The sequence below is a fragment of the Cyprinodon tularosa genome, unplaced genomic scaffold, assembly GCF_016077235.1.
Source record: "Cyprinodon tularosa strain WSP-4 unplaced genomic scaffold, ASM1607723v1 ctg247, whole genome shotgun sequence".
In the NCBI taxonomy this organism is placed as follows: Eukaryota; Metazoa; Chordata; class Actinopteri; order Cyprinodontiformes; family Cyprinodontidae; genus Cyprinodon; species Cyprinodon tularosa.
In genome coordinates, this window is record NW_024038917.1 from 1,000,463 (window position 1) to 1,020,287 (window position 19,825).

The following is a 19,825-nucleotide window of genomic DNA, read 5'->3' on the forward strand; positions in this document are numbered from 1 at the left end:
GGATGCCCAGCCTCTGTCTAAGCAAAGCATAGAGCATCCCTGCCTAAGAGGTTAACTGGACATTCAGGTAAAGTCAGTACAGACAGCCGGCAGGAGAGTCCTTCAGGGTCTCTCAACCACACAAGCTGGATCTCCTGCACAGCCTTTAAATGACCTTGAGCTAATCGGACTATGACAGTCTCAGGTCCTTGGCCAGCACCTGGAATTTGTTGTTTAACAGTTGTTCTGCATGCACCACTGTCACACAGGAAAACTGTTGGGGTGCTATTCACATGTATAGTTAATACAACTAATCCTTATTTATGCATATTAATTATGTTTTTGATAAAAATGCTTTGGCTAAAATGCCATCAGAAGGCTGATAAATAGAGAGGAAAAAAGGACAAGAACAGAGGGACAAAACCTAGAACAAATAATGAATGTCTATTCTATTAACATTTCTCTATCTGTAGAATAGGACTGTTTTATAGGTTTTCTTGTCAGGGGGGGCCCCCTGCCCATCCATGCCCAGGGCCCCAAATTTCCTAAATCCGCCCCTGCCTATAGACCATCATGACAGGAAAAAATGGATTTTCAGCTGGCCCCTGACCCGCCAAAGGATTTGGCAGCTCAATTAAAGGAAACACTCAATTTCAGGTTTGGGTTCAGGGGCTGGCTGTGGGGAGATTAAGCCTCCCCCCATATCTTTTGACCAAGCCCCCACAGGTCCCCCAGAATGGGTAACCCTTGTGGAGGTGCTGGGCATAGGAGAATAAGCCGGTAGATTCTCAACTTTAGGAGCTGGCAAGACTGGGGCTGAAGCAGAAGCAGCAGCAGCACCAAGTTCATTTGGGTCTTGCTGTAAAGCTGCTTGTGCAGCTGCTTGTGCTTGCTGTAATAATGCTGAATATGGACCTACAGGTAAATCATCTTTACGATGGGTATGTGCAAGGGTATGGGTTCTTTTATTGTGGTTCTGCAGGCTCCTGTATCACACAAAATTTAACAGGAGTGCCCTGGACCATCAGAACTATTTCTGGTCTATAACATTTCTTTAAAAAAAAATCTTCTAGGTTTAAGACATCCATATTTTCACCCTCTATCTCTCTAATAGAAAATGGTTGATCATCTAGTCATGCTGAGCTTCCTGCTTTTGTGGTTTACTTTGACAGTGTCTAGCTATGTGGCCTTTTTTTCCACATGACCAACACGCTCTGGAATTATCAGTTGAGCGTGATCCAAAATCTCTTCCCCTTCCACGGCCTCTGCCTCGGCCTCTACCTCTGGACTGCTGATAAAACACAGTGTCCTCCTCCTCCTGATAAAACACAGTGGATTCTTTACTTTTATTGTGATTCTTTTTACTTTTTATGACTTTCTCTGCATGCAGGGCGTGGTTTATATACTTTTGGAGTGTTGCACCACTCATCTCTATGTGGTGACGATTTACCCATTCTTGAATTACACATTCTTCCACATCCTTCTTTGGAGAGGGAATTCCTTCTACTGCTTTTCTTTGTCTCTCCTCCCTCTCTCTGTTAGCTCTGCACTCTCCCTCTTCTCTCTGTCCTGCCAATTTCATCCAGACCATGGTTTGCATGTAACCTTCTTTTGCCATCAAAGTGTCTTTATTTTTGCTTTTTGTTTTTATTTTTTGTTGCAATTCTTTAATGTTTGCGGTGCTCAATTTACCATTAAAACCGTAGTTTTTTATCCAGTGACACAATGGCTCTACCGCCAATGGGTCATCATTTTCGACTGCTTTCCAATCTTTGCACTGGAGTTTCTCTAATAACTTCTGTTTTTCTTTACTTTGCCCCTTTCCCATTTTGAACTAAATTTGGGCCCAGTGGGTTTTCAACACCTGTCGTGTTCTAAACACTGGGGCTTCAGACAAGATGGTGATCAACGACTTTTTGTGGTAAAACTCACTTCAACCCTTACAGGTGGAGTTTTCTTGTCTACAAACATCCACAAAAGCTCACCATTTAACCCTTGTCTTTTTGGTATGAAATACAGATATCTAGTGATATCTATATTTCCTTACACACGCACACACACACACACACACACTCACTGCGCAGTTAACTTTTACTTTATTTCTGTTTACTTATTTTAAACACAGAGGACGCCGCTATCCTATGCAGAATTTAACTAGTTTACAACTCGGGGAGCCTGCCCTTACAAACTAGGGGAGCCTGCCCTCCCGCGGACTTTAACTGTTTTAAAATTTCTATTTTACCTGATAGAGTCTAGAATTGTCAGGGTTTTAGTACAAAAGGGGGACCTCGTTACCCCATGCGGAATTTAACTATTTAAGATAGAGGACACCGCCGTCCTTCACGAGGTTTAAACTGTTTGCAAAGGGGAATCTCGTGACCCCACGCTGAGAGGACTTCAAAAGGGGAATCTCGTGACCCCACGCCCTTCACTTCGATCTTTTTTTTTATATTATTATATTTTTATAAATTTTTTATATTTTATATATTTTTCTTCCAATAATTCACTCACTCCTTATTAAAAGAAAAACTACTCACAATTCTCTGCGTCCTCGAAATGCTTCAACCGTCGGACCCCAGCTTGTAAGGGAGAGACCAGTCCCGTAAAGGGTCTCTTTGCTGCGGCCGCAGGCTTATCTGGATCTCACTCACCTGCTGGGGGTCGTCGGGTATCTTGCAATCCGGCTCGAAGGACCAATTAATGTTAGGTTTAAACACCAAACACCTTATTCAGCAACCTGCACAAAGAATGACACAGAGAATTTAGTATATTTTACTTGCAAGGAGAGGGGATCAGAAACTGCATTCAGTTACAACTTCAAACCCACTCTGAAGCAGTATCTGCTCTCCAAGCCCTTTATTGAAGAAACGCCCTGATTACAATGTGGTTTCAACCGCTAAAGGGGGAGGGAACAGAACCCAGTTGAAACCAGAATTTTCGTACAACATCATACAACATCAGAGGATAAGGAGAACCCCTCTCCTTATCTAGTTGCACAGTTCTCCATTCTCCTCCACACCCTTAACGACATCTGTTAACAGCAGTCGCAGTCAACATCCCTCCTGCACAGACTTAAAAAACATTAATGACACAGCAAACAAAACTAAATGTTTTAACACTCTTTGTAATATGAGTAAGATAGAGATAACAAAATGTGTAAGTATAATATGATTAAAGTAATATGATTAAAGTAGAATAACTTATGTTCAATTAATTAACCCAACACATCTCTTTTAGAAATTACCAGCGTACCTGCTAAAATTATGCTGACGACCTTGCACTTCACTGATGATCGATGATGTCAGGCTTACAGTGATGGCCTCTTTCTCACTCAGTGGCTTTTCAGCCCATGGCTGTACAGGGCTTACCTTAGTCTGGATCAGGACACTCTTATACAGTACTATTGTTGGTCTAAAGCACGAGAGACTGTGAGATCTTATATCAGGAATGTAATATCTATTAAGAAAAACTAAAGTTTTTACAGTATATTAAAGAAATCTGTTTAGATTTAATTTCCTATCTGAACCAATTACAGCTTTGTCATGAATTTCTAACCAGACAAGGGATAGGATTTGATCTTGAATAATCAACTGGTAATTGCTAGAAGTGATGTTGAAATATGGCCCAGTGCTGATATCAATAAATAGCTGCTCTCCCTGAGATGGATTATATATCAATCTATTGTTACATTGTCCCCTGAGAACAATCAGCTTCTTGCTGAGTAGTGTCACTGAATGCAGCTTTTGTTTCATAAGCTTGTTTTATTAATTAATTTTTTTTTTTTTTACTTTTTACAATTTTAATCCCTCTGAAAATTGAACAGCTCAATGTTGCCTCAACTATCCTAATAAAACGGCCTATTTGTCTGTGAGGTTTAAATTGACCCTCTGGAGTGGTAATTAAACGCTTGATGCTGTTCACCATTAATTCAAATAGCCCATCTAGTTAAAACATCATATGGGAGGAAACCCAAAAGCATACTTTCCTTTCATAAGTGCCTTACCTCCTTTCAGATGATGACACGGCTCAGGACACCCACTCAGGTGGCTCATCTGAAGGCATGGCAACTCTGTGGAGATTGATATCCAGGTTCAGTTTATCTCATGTCAGAAGCTTTTAAATGAGCAGTAAAACGTTTTCAATCATCTGATAACGCGTCCAGAAGATTGATTCAAACTTTGCGAGACATATTAGGACCCAGATGACTGCCGATGTCTCCCAGGTGAATGTGAGTTTAGTACGTGGAGGCATCAATGAGCCATGTGGTAAACACACAGAGGGGCAGCTCTGCTGTGATCACCCCCTCCTAGTGTGTGTTATACTGTTTGCCGTCCTTTGTTATCTCAGTATGAGCAAGGAGTAAGCCAGGAGTGTTGTATATATGTGTGTTGGGCAATTTGCTGTTATTTATGAAATTTGTGCATATGTGAGGAAATTCTGGCGCCTAGTTGTCATTTTGTTGAAAATATGTGAAGGTTGGAAACCTTTTAAGCTGTGAACCACTCCTACTGCAGTGCCATATGTCAGCATCGCAGCAAAGAGTGATGGAGACTTTAATTAGCCTGATTCATCCTGTCATTTTTTTTTTTTTTGAGCTACACATGGCAGACATGTTTTGGGGATTTTTTTTATCAGATGATTAAAGTCTGTTCACTTTATGTTGATTTCTTCTATCAGCAAGGAATAAAAGGAAGCCACACTCCTATTCCTTTTTTTATAAATCGCAAATTAGAGATCTGTCAGTGTAAATTTTTTATGTAGTTTCAAACTTATATACTACAGTATATGACATCTAAAATACAGAAATGCTAATTTACATTGTATGAGGTATTGTATTTTAAATGTTGCATAATTCATATAGCCATTCAATGGTGTTTCCCCCAGTTCACATATATGGCTTCCACCTTTACTCTCTCAAACTATGCCTTTTTTTTTTATTCCAATGGATTAAAGAAAATAAGAACAGTAAGATTTTTATCTAACTGGCTATTGTAATCTAATTAGTTGTTTACAAACACTCATATTTTGCCCCCATTTCATATATTTTTTGGTAACTTACAGATGTATTTTAATTCTTTTTTTAACTATGGTATTTAAACAAATAATATGTTTGAGTTTGCTGTCAATTTTCTTTATTCTATCTATTATCTACATTATACATACTCAAATTTAGTCATACACTATATTGCCAAAAGTATTTGCTCACCCATCCAAATTATTGGAATCAGGTGTTCCAATCACTTCCATGGCCACAGGTGTATAAATTCAAGCACCTAGGCATGCAGACTGTTTTTACAAACATTTGTGAAAGAATGGGTCGCTCTCAGGAGCTCAGTGAATTCCAGCGTGGAACTGTGATAGGATGCCACCTGTGCAACAAATCCAGTCGTGAAATTTCCTCGCTCCTAAATATTCCACAGTCAACTGTCAGCTGTATTATAAGAAAATGGAAGTGTTTGGGAACGACAGCAACTCAGCCACGAAGAGGTAGGCCACGTAAACTGACGGAGCGGGGTCAGCGGATGCTGACGCGCATAGTGCGAAGAGGTCGCCAACTTTCTGCAGAGTCAATCACTACAGACCTCCAAACTTCATGTGGCCTTCAGATTAGCTCAAGAACAGTGCGCAGAGAGCTTCATGGAATGGGTTTCCATGGTCGAGCAGCTGCATCCAAGCCATACATCACCAAGTGCAATGCAAAGCGTCGGATGCGGTGGTGTAAAGCACGCCGCCACTGGACTCTAGAGCAGTGGAGACGCGTTCTCTGGAGTGACGAATCGCGCTTCTCCATCTGGCAATCTGATGGACGGGTCTGGGTTTGGCGGTTGCCAGGAGAACGGTACTTGTCTGACTGCATTGTGCCAAGTGTAAAGTTTGGTGGAGGGGGGATTATGGTGTGGGGTTGTTTTTCAGGAGCTGGGCTTGGCCCCTTAGTTCCAGTGAAAGGAACTCTGAATGCTTCAGCATACCAAGACATTTTGGACAATTCCATGCTCCCAACTTTGTGGGAACAGTTTGGAGCTGGCCCCTTCCTCTTCCAACATGACTGTGCACCAGTGCACAAAGCAAGGTCCATAAAGACATGGATGACAGAGTCTGGTGTGGATGAACTTGACTGGCCTGCACAGAGTCCTGACCTCAACCCGATAGAACACCTTTGGGATGAATTAGAGCGGAGACTGAGAGCCAGGCCTTCTCGTCCAACATCAGTGTGCGACCTCACAAATGCGCTTCTGGAAGAATGGTCAAAAATTCCCATAAACACACTCCTAAACCTTGTGGACAGCCTTCCCAGAAGAGTTGAAGCTGTTCTAGCTGCAAAGGGTGGACCGACGTCATATTGAACCCTATGGATTAGGAACGGGATGTCACTTAAGCTCATATGTGAGTCAAGGCAGGTGAGCAAATACTTTTGGCAATATAGTGTATGTGATTAAATTTCCCTTTGCTAGTTTTATATTTGTGCAGATCTTAACAAGTTCCTGGTTTAATTTTCAATAGACAAATGGTGGAAATTTTTTCTTTAGGTGCAACCTTACGTTTTGGACTAAACTGAGGTCTGGGCACTTTGAAAGGCTTCATGTTTGCCTCTTTTGTTTAGCTCGAAAATAGTTTTATTGTGTGGTTAGGAATATTGTTCTGTTAGAACAGTTAAATGTGAACAAATATCAACCATTTCACCTAAACTTACATAAAACCAATATATCGCACCTTTCCAGTGTCTAGCTGTTGATTTAAGGTTAAAGTAAAAATGTGTTGTTGCAGTGCATCAGTTCCCTCAGCAGTGAATCGGATCGTTGTGATTCCAACTCTACCTTGCTGGACAGTTGGTACAATATGCCTAGTTTTAAAAGCATCAGCTCAACTAAATTTATAATAGACTTGAGTAGTCGCTGGGTAACGTCCACAACTCCAACCGATTTCCTTTCGAAGGGAACATTATAGTTTGCGTAAACATTTTAAAATCTTTAAAATAGGTGTTCTAATAAGACGACTAATAAAAAAATAAGACATCATGCATATTCTGTTAGCCTAACAGCTACTTTTGAACATATTTGAGAAACCTGTCTGTTGGAGGATAGTGAGTCAGTGCTATGAAAATATTATTTTCACGGCTGTACTTGCATTTGTTTGAAGTTGCGTTATTCAAGATGGGCACCGCGCCAGCAAAACTCCGCCTGCCTCACATGCTTCATACACTGCAAGAGTGGACTCACATGGAGTCATGTGTGCTTCCATCCAGCTGACCTCATTGGTTCAGTCTGCAGACAGAGCTGACCATTTGGAGGAGGGAGGAAAAATTTACAAATCCACTGTGGCCTCTGACCACCAACAGCATGTAAAAAGGGTGTGAAGTGTCTTGCCTAAGAACATAACAACGGAGACAGGGAGCAGGGGATCAAACTGGCAACCCAGCAGTTACAGAACGAACCCCTACATCCACCATTGACACAAAAATATTTATGAATAGAAGAAAGAGAAAGAATCAGGAGTGGGAGAGGAGAAAGAGATGAGTAAAGTGGAGCAGAAAATTTTAGGTATTTTCTTCTTAGCAACAATGTAATCTATTAAGGTAGTATCACACAAGGTGTCGCCTCGCACGGATTACAGAAAATGTACAAGAAATTCTGCTCCAATTTCGACAGTTCGAAAAAAATGCTGAATCTGTATGTGAGATCATAAGTGCTTTAAAAATGAAATAGTTCTAATGCTTCTTCGAAAGCCTCAAACTAATCCATTTCACATTGAAGATGAACATAAATGAACTCCTCACCTGTACTAGAACTTTTTTGATTTGCTTTATTGTTAAAATCTACATCTATAACTGCAGGCAAAAAATACCTTCAAACAAAAACTGACCCTGCACAAAAAACCGGAATATAGAAAATGGTTGGATGGTTGAATGAACACAATAAAACTTTTTTATAATGTATATTTCTTGCTATAAATATAACATGAAATTACATATTGCATTAAAGATGAGTGGGCCTTTTTAGCTCTCAAAGAAATCTATAGAGAGAAACAACCTTGTAGAATGTTGCCATTGACCTTCTTATAGCCATATATCCTTGGCAATGTTCACATTTAATCCTCTACAGGTTAGCCTTTGGGGCTAAAGTGAGACAGAGGAGGAGGAAGTGAAGGGGAGGGAAGATATGTGTGCAGTGAAAGGGATACAGCATCAAATATGTGTAATTAATCATGTAGGGAATTGTTTTATTGTTGTTTATATATGTTCGTTGACAACATAGCTACAGATTTACATCTGAATGCAGTTAATGATAGCTCTGAAGGTCTAGAGATTGTTTAAGACGAAGAAGCTTAAACCAGATTAAGAAAAACCAGAGCCTTTTGCCTCTGGGGAGGTTGTCTAATGCTGCCTGCCACAAAACCCTAATCGGTAAATTTATGGTTTTAGCAAAGAAATATCTTGCCAGTATATGCATGCCAAGGTTTTAATTGATGGCTACAAAAAAATACTGAAGAGTGGTGTATCTGTATTAGTGATACAACTCTCAACTGATACAGACCTGCATGTTTTCCCCCTAAGAAATAAGAGACTGATCAATGCGGCTGATTCTGCCCTGCATATCTCTCCCAATTGAGTCAAGAAAGAGAAATAAAGTATTCCCGCATATCCATATGTTCCAAAATGTATGTCCAGTTTTGTAAACATAAGCATTTTACACAAGCTGACAACTTTAATTCCCGAAAACCAAGTGACTCACTGCGCAAAGACAGGAGAAGCTGGGTGATTTTTGCATAATAAAAAAGGTGATGTTTTGACTATTAAGTGTTGCTGATATGTAATTTTGTGCCAATAGTCTGCTTCTAATAGAAGTTGACACTGCAGCTTAATAAGATGTAAATTAGCCATTACAGGTTAATTTTATCGTGAGAAGGTCAACCACAGACAGCGACTTGGAATAATAATTTTGTCCCCATTCAATAGTTGTTAACTCATCTCTTTATCTGGCCTTCCCCCTCCATATTTTTCATGTCCTTTTTTTCTCTGCAGTCCTCTTCGGTCAGTTTGTGCTGTTCCAGACATCTCTAAATGATGTTGTGGAGATCTATGATGGACCCACCCAACAAAACACACTATTGTCCTCTCTCTCTGGTTCCCACTCTGGTAAGGGCATGTAATAAAACTGATTTTCAGCCTGAGCAATGATTACAGTTTTGACTATCTGTTTTTATATTGTTTTTTTTTTTAATCTTATTTCTTTAGGTGAATCTTTGCCTCTAAGTTCAGGAAGTCAGATAACTGTAAAGTTTACAACAGTGGGACCAGAAACTGCCAAGGGATTCCATTTTGTCTACCAAGGTTTGAGTTTATTTCTTTATTGTTGTTGGTTATTTTTCATCTAACTTCTATTTAAACCAATGTACAGGAGGCTGAAAAAGGTTTGATCATGACCCTGCTATTGAAATCCCTTTGGGACTTTATGATCTTTTTTCTTAACTTGTAAAAGAAAAATAAAATACTATAGTTGTGACTGAATAGGAGAATAGAAATTCAACTGGCACTTTCTTATGTACATTCTGTCTGTAGACAGACAGCAGTGGAGGAAGGTTGATTTTCTGTCTGATGTGCTATGTTTGTTTAATTCGGTCACATAGGTTTAGATTAAGCAGATGAAACCCCCAATGATAAGCTGGCTTTAAAGAGGGAACAACGTCTTATACTGAAATAAAGTTCCTTTGGGCCTTTGGGAGTACCCCCACAGTTCCATTATACATTGTATGGATTGTAAATAATTTAGAAATTACACTGCTTCAGTGAAAAATATAATGCATTATCTTATAGATCTCTACCACAAGCTTTTTTTTGTGTGTGGCTATAGGCAGTAAACAATGACCAATGACATTTTTAATCCTCTGAACTATAGTGTATTAATACAAAAATGATATCACTCTTGTCTCTAGCTGTACCTAGGACCAGCTCCACTCAGTGCAGCTCAGTTCCAGAGCCACGCTTTGGGAAACGTCTCGGTAATGACTTTGCAGTCGGCTCCTTGGTGCAGTTTGAGTGCAACCCTGGCTATGTTCTCCATGGCTCCACTGCCATCCGATGCGAGAGTGTACCTGACAACCTTGCTCAGTGGAATGACACCCTGCCAACATGCATAGGTACAGAGCAATTCAGACATTAAAGAACAGTAACAGCTGCAACCTTTATTTTGCAATTATTAGTTTTCCTACTATGCAGATGATAAAATTATCCATCATGTCATTAATTTTGGTGACTTGCCTATACATGTCTACACAACCTTTTTACTCTGTTCTCTTTTTTCACATCCCCCTTTCCTTCATCTTTGATAGTTCCCTGTGGTGGCATATTGACCTCTCGACGTGGGACTATCTTATCTCCAGGCTACCCAGAGCCATATGACAACAACCAGAACTGTGTATGGAAGGTGTCCGTTCCAGAAGGGGCCGGAATACAGGTTGTACCTGTCACACACCTCTTTCCCAGCTAACCTATCTATCATTGGCTTAAAAGCTGAGCAGGCAGGATCCCGGGAAGATAGGACATTATTAGTGCGATGAATGGATGGATGCTTTCTGAGAAAAGGGCCATCAGAGATAACTAGATAGGATCTAATCATGAAAGATAAGGCCTGATTGAATGTAAGCTAAACTGCTCTCACGGGCGAACAAAGGCAAAGTTGCCTCTTCTGAAAGTGGAGTCAGAGGATGTTGGCATACAGCTCACATTTAGTCTTTCACTTTGAATTACCATGACCTTTTAAATATCCCTCCTTTGTACTAATTAGAATAGCAATACAATTATTTACACACAATGGGAATTGAAGATCATTAATACATGTTTGCTTAAGAGACTAAAAGCCCAGTTATCAAGAAAAAAATGTGCCTTTTCTGTCTCTCCAGATACAAGTTATAAGTTTTGCAACTGAACATAACTGGGACTCACTAGACTTCTACGATGGAGCTGACAACCATGCACCAAGACTTGGCAGCTACTCTGGTAAGTAGTTTTTCAGTATGTTCTATTGCTAAAACAATGATTGTTGACAATTAAAAATGTATCTGAATTTAATTGCAAAGCTAGATTCAGAGGTAAAAAAAAAAAAAATAATAATTAATCCCTTGTCTTCATCAGGCCAGCAATAGTTAGACAAAATTTAAGTAAAAATTGTCATGCAGAGCATTTTCAACTAAGGCAGAGAAGGTAAAACAATATGTTTACACAGTCTTTTCTGAGGCAGAATGTTCTAATTACAGTTAATTAATCAATTGATTGCTTTTTTAAAATGTGTTTTGTCTTAATTAGATTTGGAAAATAGTCTTCAGTTCATGATTTTATTTGTAAAGAACACCTAAAATAAACACAATATTTTGTGAATGAAAGTCAACACAAAACAGTAAAGTAACCCAACTAACTAAGTGATCTGCTGCTAACTAATTACACTACTCTACTGCCAGCAGGAACATGATAGAAGTTAGCTGTTACTACTAGCTCTTCTACAATCAGGAAACCCAATAATATCCAGCTGCAGTTATCGACCTCGGCCAATAGGCGAGAAGCTGCAGCATTGATGCTGTTCCAAAGATGAGTGTGGCAGAACAAACAGATGGAAATAAATGGCTTTAGGTTAATCTGTTTATTGAGAGAATACTATGATATAATTAAGATGAGAAAATCAGTGAATGAAAATAAATAACTTCCTAAAAAAATAAAAAAATATATATATTTTAAAGGAAGCATAACATTTTAATTCTAAAATGTTGGTTGAAAGGAAAGAGCATATGAAAATAAGTATGGATGTTTGTGTGTGTGCGTGTGTACAAAGAAATAAAGAAAGAGGAATGGACTTAGTCACAGTTATTCTCAAAAATGTCTCTAATTTCCCAGCTAAAAATAAAAAGTGTTTATTTATAATGCCTTGTTTCTTGATTTCTTATGCTGTGAGGAGGTATTTAACATTATATTTAAATAACACATGAAAGACATTTTCGTAAGAGATTTTAGTACCTGAGTGGGTACAAGAGCTTTATTTAACCCTGTTTTTAAGTACCACTTACCACTTTGATTTACTATTTAGTGGTTTAATACTTAAAGTTGTTGTACCTACAGCACCAGCACTTCTCAAGAGAAGGTACTGGTAGCAAAGCCTGCATTAAAAAACATTCCTCCACACTTTTATTTCAAAATACACATCAAGAATAAGGAATTTCTTCAATCACAAAATAAAAACCAAAAGAAGAATAAAAAACTCAGAAGTGATTTCAGTTGTTGATATAAACAATATTCATATTGTATTAACCATTAACTTTAATTCCCCGCATAAAACAAAACTTTCTCCTCTCATTCTCGACCTAATATAAAGTTTTTTTCAGAGACCAAACAAGTGTTTGTACTGTAATGTGCTATTAGTTTGCTTTGCATGACTATCCACATTCCCTGACTACAGTCAAAGTGCCTTGGCTGTGCTGCTACTGCAGCAAATCATATTCACATTTTCTTGTGGGAAAAGTAGTCCTGCTTTTAGGGAAGTGGGGGTTACCTCTATGGTATTAATTAATCGTAAGCAGGGCTTGACTTCACTGTGACAAAATGCAGGGAAGATTATGAGATGAGGAATGAACTGACACCAAATAGATTCTATTTCCACATAAAAGTATCATTAATAAATAAATTCACGTGGAGGCATGATAAAACAATATTGATTTTAAATTTTGTTCTTAATTAATCCTGCCATACATCTCCGAATAAAAGACACTGTTAAATCAATGCAGTTAATTATAAAGCTATAAAATATTAATACCTGAATAATGACTAATAATGATTTTTTTCCATGTCACTGTAATGAATGAGGTTTCCCGTGGAACACAAAGCAAGCAGCAGCAGGGCTGTAGACTCATGAAAAGCCTGCTTATTAATTCCCCTCACAGCAGCCAGCCAGTAACATTCAGTGACCTAATTCAGTGTTCATTCAGGGGAAACTTTCAGCTTAGATATATTGTGATAACACACCTGGCACTAAAGTAAAACCTTGCGTATATCAAACAATAGCTTTTTTTTTTTTATATTGGGGAAACGGATATTTTATTACCTTATTTTGCTTCTAAAAAGTACTTCCTCATTGCTAAACAGTTCAAAACTAAGCTTAAACTCATTTAATTTAAAATGCATCATCTCATCCAACCATTGTGTGATGACATCTTTACTTCTGCAGTGAAGCAGATTTGTTCATCTTACTTTGTACTTTCCCTTGCCAGTGTATCTAGGTCAAGACAACATTTGAGCAGACGTTTCAAATAAAATAGATGCCTCAAATTAAAGTAATTCTGTTCTCCCCCCTTTGAGTACTTTTCTCTAAGAATAAATGTGGGTTTAGGAAGGCCTTTGTTGTTTCCTTGGCTTCAGATGAGATCAATTGCTTTCAAAATATTTGATTCTAATCCTCTTTCCCTGTCTTTCTGTCTCTGTTTCAGGCACAACTATTCCCCCTCTCCTGAATAGCACATCTAATAACCTCTATCTCAGCTTTAGCTCTGATATAAGCGTCTCAGCTGCTGGATTTCACTTGGAATATACAGGTACATTTAAAATTAAGTTGAATGATAGAAATACTGCATAAATATAGTGAACTATATCAAAGTATCAAAGCCAATGTTTCTAAATTAAAATATTTCTAACTGGGCTAACGAAAGAACACATAATCCACACATGTAAATGATGTTTTACACATTATGTCCATAAATCAAGTGATAATGCATTAGAATGATGTTGGGAAGGGATGAAGGTGCTTTCTAAAAGCATGTGGGTTTGGACTGTGCTTTTATTTCAACTCTCTTTAAATTGTAAAGCTTCTTGGCAGCCTGTGACCGGCCATTTTTTTGACTGATTCTTAATTAGATTCAAGCCGGGTGTTTTTGTGGACCATTGTTGTTTCTTTAAAAGAATTTACCCAGGCCTGAGCTTTGGACATTAGCTAAAAGTCGACCTTCAAGATGTTTCTAAGTAAACAGATCCACCGTCTTTCACTCCCAGCATCATTTATCCTCTAGATGCATGTTTGTTTAGACATTGAAGGAGTCTGATTTTGGTGCGTCTACTCTGTATTGTCCTTTTGCCTTCTGTAAATGTAATGCAGTGAACTTTAAACTCTTTCAACAGTGGAGTTTTTCAAACTGAGCTTACATAGAGATCATTGGGTTTGAGTAGATTACCATTTTTTTTTTCAGTAGAAAAACTTTACCTGATAATTTAAGTTGTTTATTTTTTAACAAACTCTGTCAGAGATCATTGGCTCTTGGAAAGCTCTGAGATGTGAAAAACACAATAAAAAATAAAATTGCCAAGGTCCTAGCAAAAGGTTTTGTTTTCCTCTAACCATTTTATTTTGCTTATTGTGTATTTTTGCTGGCAAGGATAAACTTTTACGGAATGTCTGTTCATTTATTACGAATTCGATTGCTGTTTTTTTTTTTTTTAAAGGCCCATTTCGTCCATGTTGATTGTTTTCTATGCATTCTTAACATAACTTTGTTAATGATTCTGCTTGTTATTCCCTCTTTTAATAACTTGATTTTTTTTTGCATTTTCTTCTTATGCTAATTCATTTTCAGCTTACGTGTGAATTGTCTGGGTTGTGGCTGATATTTGCTGTTTTCTCATTTCAGTTGCTCCATTAGAAACATAGTGAGAAAGATATAAAGATGTTAAACACTTTCTTTTTTTTCCCTTCTGTATACTGATAACTCAAAACCATGTTTATGTCAATTCTATTTTAGCCATTGGTTTGGAATCATGTCCAGAGCCCGTCACTCCAAACTATGGAATCAGACAAGGAGACAGATTCATGGTTGGGGATGTTGTACAGTTTTCATGTGAACAGGGATACTCTCTTCAGGTAAAAACTCTTCCAATGTGTCAAGTTGTGTAGATTATTCTTACAGAGGCTTTACACGTTTGAACAAAGTCATGTCATAACCAGCAAGCCCAATGGGCGGTATCCTTATTTTCATCATAAGTCAATTCAAACCAAATGCCAACACTGTAGGTAAAATCATGAAAGTCTGCTCAACTTATCTGATGTGCTGCCATTCATTCATTTTATATCCCTGGCATGGAAAAGCAACAACTATCTGAACTGAATCCAAAGGAAACCCTGCTGTCGTGTGGTTTCCCTTCATTTGCTAAACACACAAGTCTGGTGTGGTTTACACAACTGCTGAATTATAAATGTCTCTGGTGGGCTCTCCCCAATTTCTATGCAGTATGATGTAGAGTTCTGGTGAAGGATCGTGTGACTCACCCTTAATATAGTCCACAAAGTTCCCATTTCAGTATTCTGTAGATGCCTGTTATATAAAAATATGAACGGATTGTTTCATTATTTTAGGTTTTGTCTTTATTTTGTAACTCTTTGATATTGATAGATGTGGTTATATTTATACTTCCAGGGAAATGCACATATCACCTGTATGCCTGGACCTGTTAGAAGATGGAACTACCCGGTGCCGCTGTGTATCGGTACGTGTCCTCTGAGCATTTGTTGATGCACACCATGAAATGCCCCAGCTTTTATAAGATCATGAATCCTATCGATATGCAAACCTAAAAGTGGAGCTTCAGGAATTATGCAATCTGTCTTCACTTCTCTGTGACTCCTAGGGGGGAAAAGCTGTTTGAGATGTTACAACAGCTTTTTGTGCTTTCTGGTACTTCTGAACTAATGCTATTTCATAAACATGCAGAATATACTGCCACTTCAAAATATTCAGTGTGGATCCAATGCAGACCTGTTAAGAGCGTTTAACTAAGACTGAATGCTAAACAGCCATTGCCTTCTACTGTTTCTATCTTGATAGTATTACAGTAGTACATTCACAACCTATTCACAGTGATGCACTTTTTCCACATTTAGTTATTTTCCAGCTATATTCTAGATGGTTTTAAATTAATCTCTTCTAGGAATTCTTTTGTTTTTTTAGATTAAAACTATAATTCACATCGAAAACAAAGAAATCTCATTGACGTAAGCATTCACGGCCTTTGCCATAAAGCTCAATATTGAGTTCAATCCTGTTTCCAATGATCATCCTTGATGTATTGCTACAGTTTAACTGGTGTCCAACTGCTGTACATTCATTTGATTGGACCTGATTAGGAAAGGCTCATCCCAGTCTTAATAGGGTCCCACAGCCGACAGTGCATGTCAGAGTGCAAACACAAAGCATTCAGTCAAAGAAATTCTCAGTACCTCTGAGACAGGCTAGTCTTAATTCACCAATATGAGGAAGGACACAGAAAGAAATTCTGCTGCATTAAAGGCAATGTGCATTTGCATATTTATCATTAATAGAATAAAAAATCCTAGATCCTTAAGGACTCGAGGCGTACCAGCTATTTTAACAAGGCCATCATGTCACGAAGGTACATACACATACATATGTATACATATATATATGCATATAGTATACATAAAGGTGAGCATTTGTTTGTACATTTATTTCAGTTTTTTCTACATGTAACCAAGGTTCCTTCCTACCATTATGAGTAAATAGGGTTTACTGTGAGGGCAAATGGAGGGTTTTATGGAACAGAGCATTCTGTGCCACTGTAAACAGTTATTTTCACCCACTGCAGCAATTTGCAAATATGACATAAACAAATACAAAATGTATGTGATTTAGTTGATCCCACTCAGGCTCTGTTACCTGTAGTCAATTTTTAAGGCATTTTGTGATGGTGAAACAGCACAAAAATCCTCATGAGCTCCTGCTTGCTCCCATTTCTTCCCCTGGTTTCAAAATAAACCTACAGGACTGTGACATTATACATTTAGCATTTAAACTGAAGCCTACATACTTACTGTAGTTCTCGCTACGACGTATAAATATGTGCACTTTTGATCAACACATTTTGCCCTTCCACCAACACGGGTGTTGTGCTGGTTACAGCCTTAAATCCTAACTAAGACACTAACATAATTGTATCTGCTGCATATGCACAAATTAAACACATACCTCTTTAAACTGACATTGGATGGTATCATGTACATATGTCTTTATGTCAGTCACCAACAGATAAATATATCAAATTTCTGAGGAGAGCTGAACATCTAAAGAGATGTAGGTAAAACACGCTGTGTGTTTAGAATGGCTAATCACAGTCATGCCACTGCAGGTAGAGATTTATCCGGATAACGTGAGAAAGATAAACAAAGTGTGATACTCAGTGCATCAGCATTTAAGTTCTGTGTTCTTGTCACACAGCTCAATGTGGAGGTTCTATGAAGGATGTCAGTGGGGTGATTCTAAGCCCAGGTTATCCTGGTAACTATCCCAGCGGTTTGGACTGCACATGGACTGTTAACTTACCTGTTGGCTTTGGTAAGAATCCTCAATAGAGAAAAAAATGTATGAATCACAGTTTCTTCTTATTATTATTATTTTTTTTTTTTTGCGTAGTTTTGTTGTGATTGTGTAAAACACCTTTAATGTAGATGTTATGGTGTTTTTTTTTTAACTAACGTGTTTTTTTTTTTATTCCTCACAAAAGTCTATGGTTTCTCTTTTTTTATTGTCTGTCCTTTTTTTTTTATCCAGGTATTCATCTTCAGTTTTTAAACTTTTCCACGGAACAAATCCACGATTACCTGGAGATACGTAGTGGAACGCTGGAAACGGGTTCTGAGATTGGCCGGTTCAGCGGACCAGTTGTACCTAAGTCCCTGTTCAGCACCACCCACCAAACCAGCTTTTTTTTCCACAGTGACTATTCACAAAACAAACCGGGGTTCCACATCACATATCAAGGTAAATGTTGATTCTGGAAGTTCCTTTCCAATGCTCTGTTTACAGTCATCACTTCCTGAGCAAAGACAACAGAACCAGCCATCTCATTAACTGTGGCTTCATTCATCAGGCCAAGTGGGAAAAAAAAAATCTAGTGGGGTTAAAAGTATTTTGGGTGAGGGTGATTCAAAAACGAGCATATGAGACAAAACAATACAATGTGTAACTTGTTTTTTATATTTGGATAAATTATAGAGAGAAGTTTCAAATTCATAGCATCTGGCTTCAGAACGTTCTATTTATTATGACAAATCCTTTAGGCAGCCCAAATTTGTTGGCCTAATTCTCTTTATATGAAAATTACAGAGGATGATGAATAATGCCTTTTATCTGCTGATGGCACCATCAGAAATATGTGGAAAACGTTTTATGACTTCCTCTGCCTGTTGGGAAAAATAAGCTCTGTGTGCCAGACTTGTTTAACCGAGGCAACCAAGATGTGAAAAGTTGACAATCTAAATACTTGAAAAGTTTCAAAATTAGATGTGAAGGGATTCCAATTATTATTTTGGAGCAAAATAAATAGACCTATTGTGTTACGCTGCTGCAGAATGCACAAAAGTATACAGTCATTCTTTCACTTAATTGAAGACTGCTGTAAACCTCTCTGGAACAATCAACACACTTTTTTTGCTTTACTTTTATGAATGGCTTAGTTATTAGAAACTTTTAAGAATAGGACTTTGGATTAGTTGGATTTAATCTGTTTTTAAGACGCTGAAGGATTAAACTAAGGTTTCACTTTTAATTGTTTTTCCCTTCTAAGTGGTATGCCTTATTAGGTATTATGTCTAGCAGTAAAAGTGCATCCACTTTTGTTTTTTTTTGACACATTTTTTTGTTTCTAACCTCATGTTATGTAGCTGCAATTCAGATGATGGATCCTTTCTCAGAAAATAAACATATTACTCTTCTGTCTTTTGTCAAAATAATAGTAATTTACCAGCCATCACGTATTTCCATTCTTTTTTTCCCCCAGCCTACCAACTTCAGAGCTGTCCTGACCCACGGCCATTTCGAAACGGCATCGTAATAGGCACTGATTTCAGTGTGGGGATGACGGTGTCTTTTGAATGTCTGCCTGGATACTCTCTGATCGGAGAAGCTTCTCTGACATGTTTACACGGAATAAGCAGGAACTGGAACCACCCTTTACCACGGTGTCAGGGTAATTGACTGCACAGGTCAACTCTGAACCTGTTACTTTTTTTTCTTTGGTTCAAAGGGTGTTATAAGATATACCAGACATGAAAAAGCTCTGTGTGAGGTTGTGAAGGAAGTACACTGGCTTTACTCTTGCTAGCTCTGTCCCTTACTTTCTCAAAGAAAAGAACACCAAAAAGTAGTGTTTACGTTTTTAGATAGGGAAAATTAACACTCAGGACTAAGTTGATGCAGTCTTCATAATACTTAAGTATTTATACCACCAATAGTTTCTCCCATTTTGTCACATAAACCTTTTTTTACATCATCAACTATAACAAAGTTGCACATATTTGTGAGGTCTAAAGCAAATTATACATGGTCTTCAACAGCTTTAGCCAACAATTGCATTAATGTGTCTTAAGCCTTGGCAACCCCAACAGCCCTAAATAAATCCAAAGCTACCAACTGCCTTCAGAAGTTACATGATTAGTACTGTATATGGTCTCCATGTGCTTGGAATTTAATCTCAGTATCAACTGCAAACTTATCAAGACATAGCATTTTCCCGTAAACCTAAAGTAATTTTTGATTGCACTACTGCCCATATTGTTATTGCAACAAAGTTGTGCAGCTTTAATGATGCAAGCTTCATCCTTTAAAAACACCATCCTCATTGTGAACAATGTTAGTGGCATTATCTTGCAGTGAAGATGCCTTTTTTCTTCTTTTTGCCTTGTCTTTTTGCCAGAGGAAAGGGTGCTGTAGACTGGTTGGCATTAATGGGAGGTTGGATGGAGCTTAACTCAGGGCAAATATGCAAGAAAACCTAATAAACAGCTACAGATATCTTAAGCTTTGGGCATAG

General features: G+C 38.1%; 1 protein-coding gene across 1 annotated transcript in view; it reads left to right on the plus strand.

Annotated features, from left to right (window-relative positions):
- The window catches only part of csmd3b (CUB and Sushi multiple domains 3b), a 536,357-nt gene that overhangs the window by 454,538 nt on the left and 61,994 nt on the right, over positions 1-19,825 (plus strand). Inside the window, exons 34-44 of the mRNA XM_038288005.1 lie at positions 8,999-9,112; positions 9,212-9,307; positions 9,910-10,113; positions 10,306-10,430; positions 10,876-10,972; positions 13,444-13,548; positions 14,746-14,864; positions 15,418-15,487; positions 17,233-17,349; positions 17,566-17,775; positions 18,794-18,982. Coding sequence (XP_038143933.1) covers positions 8,999-9,112; positions 9,212-9,307; positions 9,910-10,113; positions 10,306-10,430; positions 10,876-10,972; positions 13,444-13,548; positions 14,746-14,864; positions 15,418-15,487; positions 17,233-17,349; positions 17,566-17,775; positions 18,794-18,982 — 1,446 coding nt within the window. The remainder of the gene's footprint in view (positions 1-8,998; positions 9,113-9,211; positions 9,308-9,909; positions 10,114-10,305; positions 10,431-10,875; positions 10,973-13,443; positions 13,549-14,745; positions 14,865-15,417; positions 15,488-17,232; positions 17,350-17,565; positions 17,776-18,793; positions 18,983-19,825) is intronic.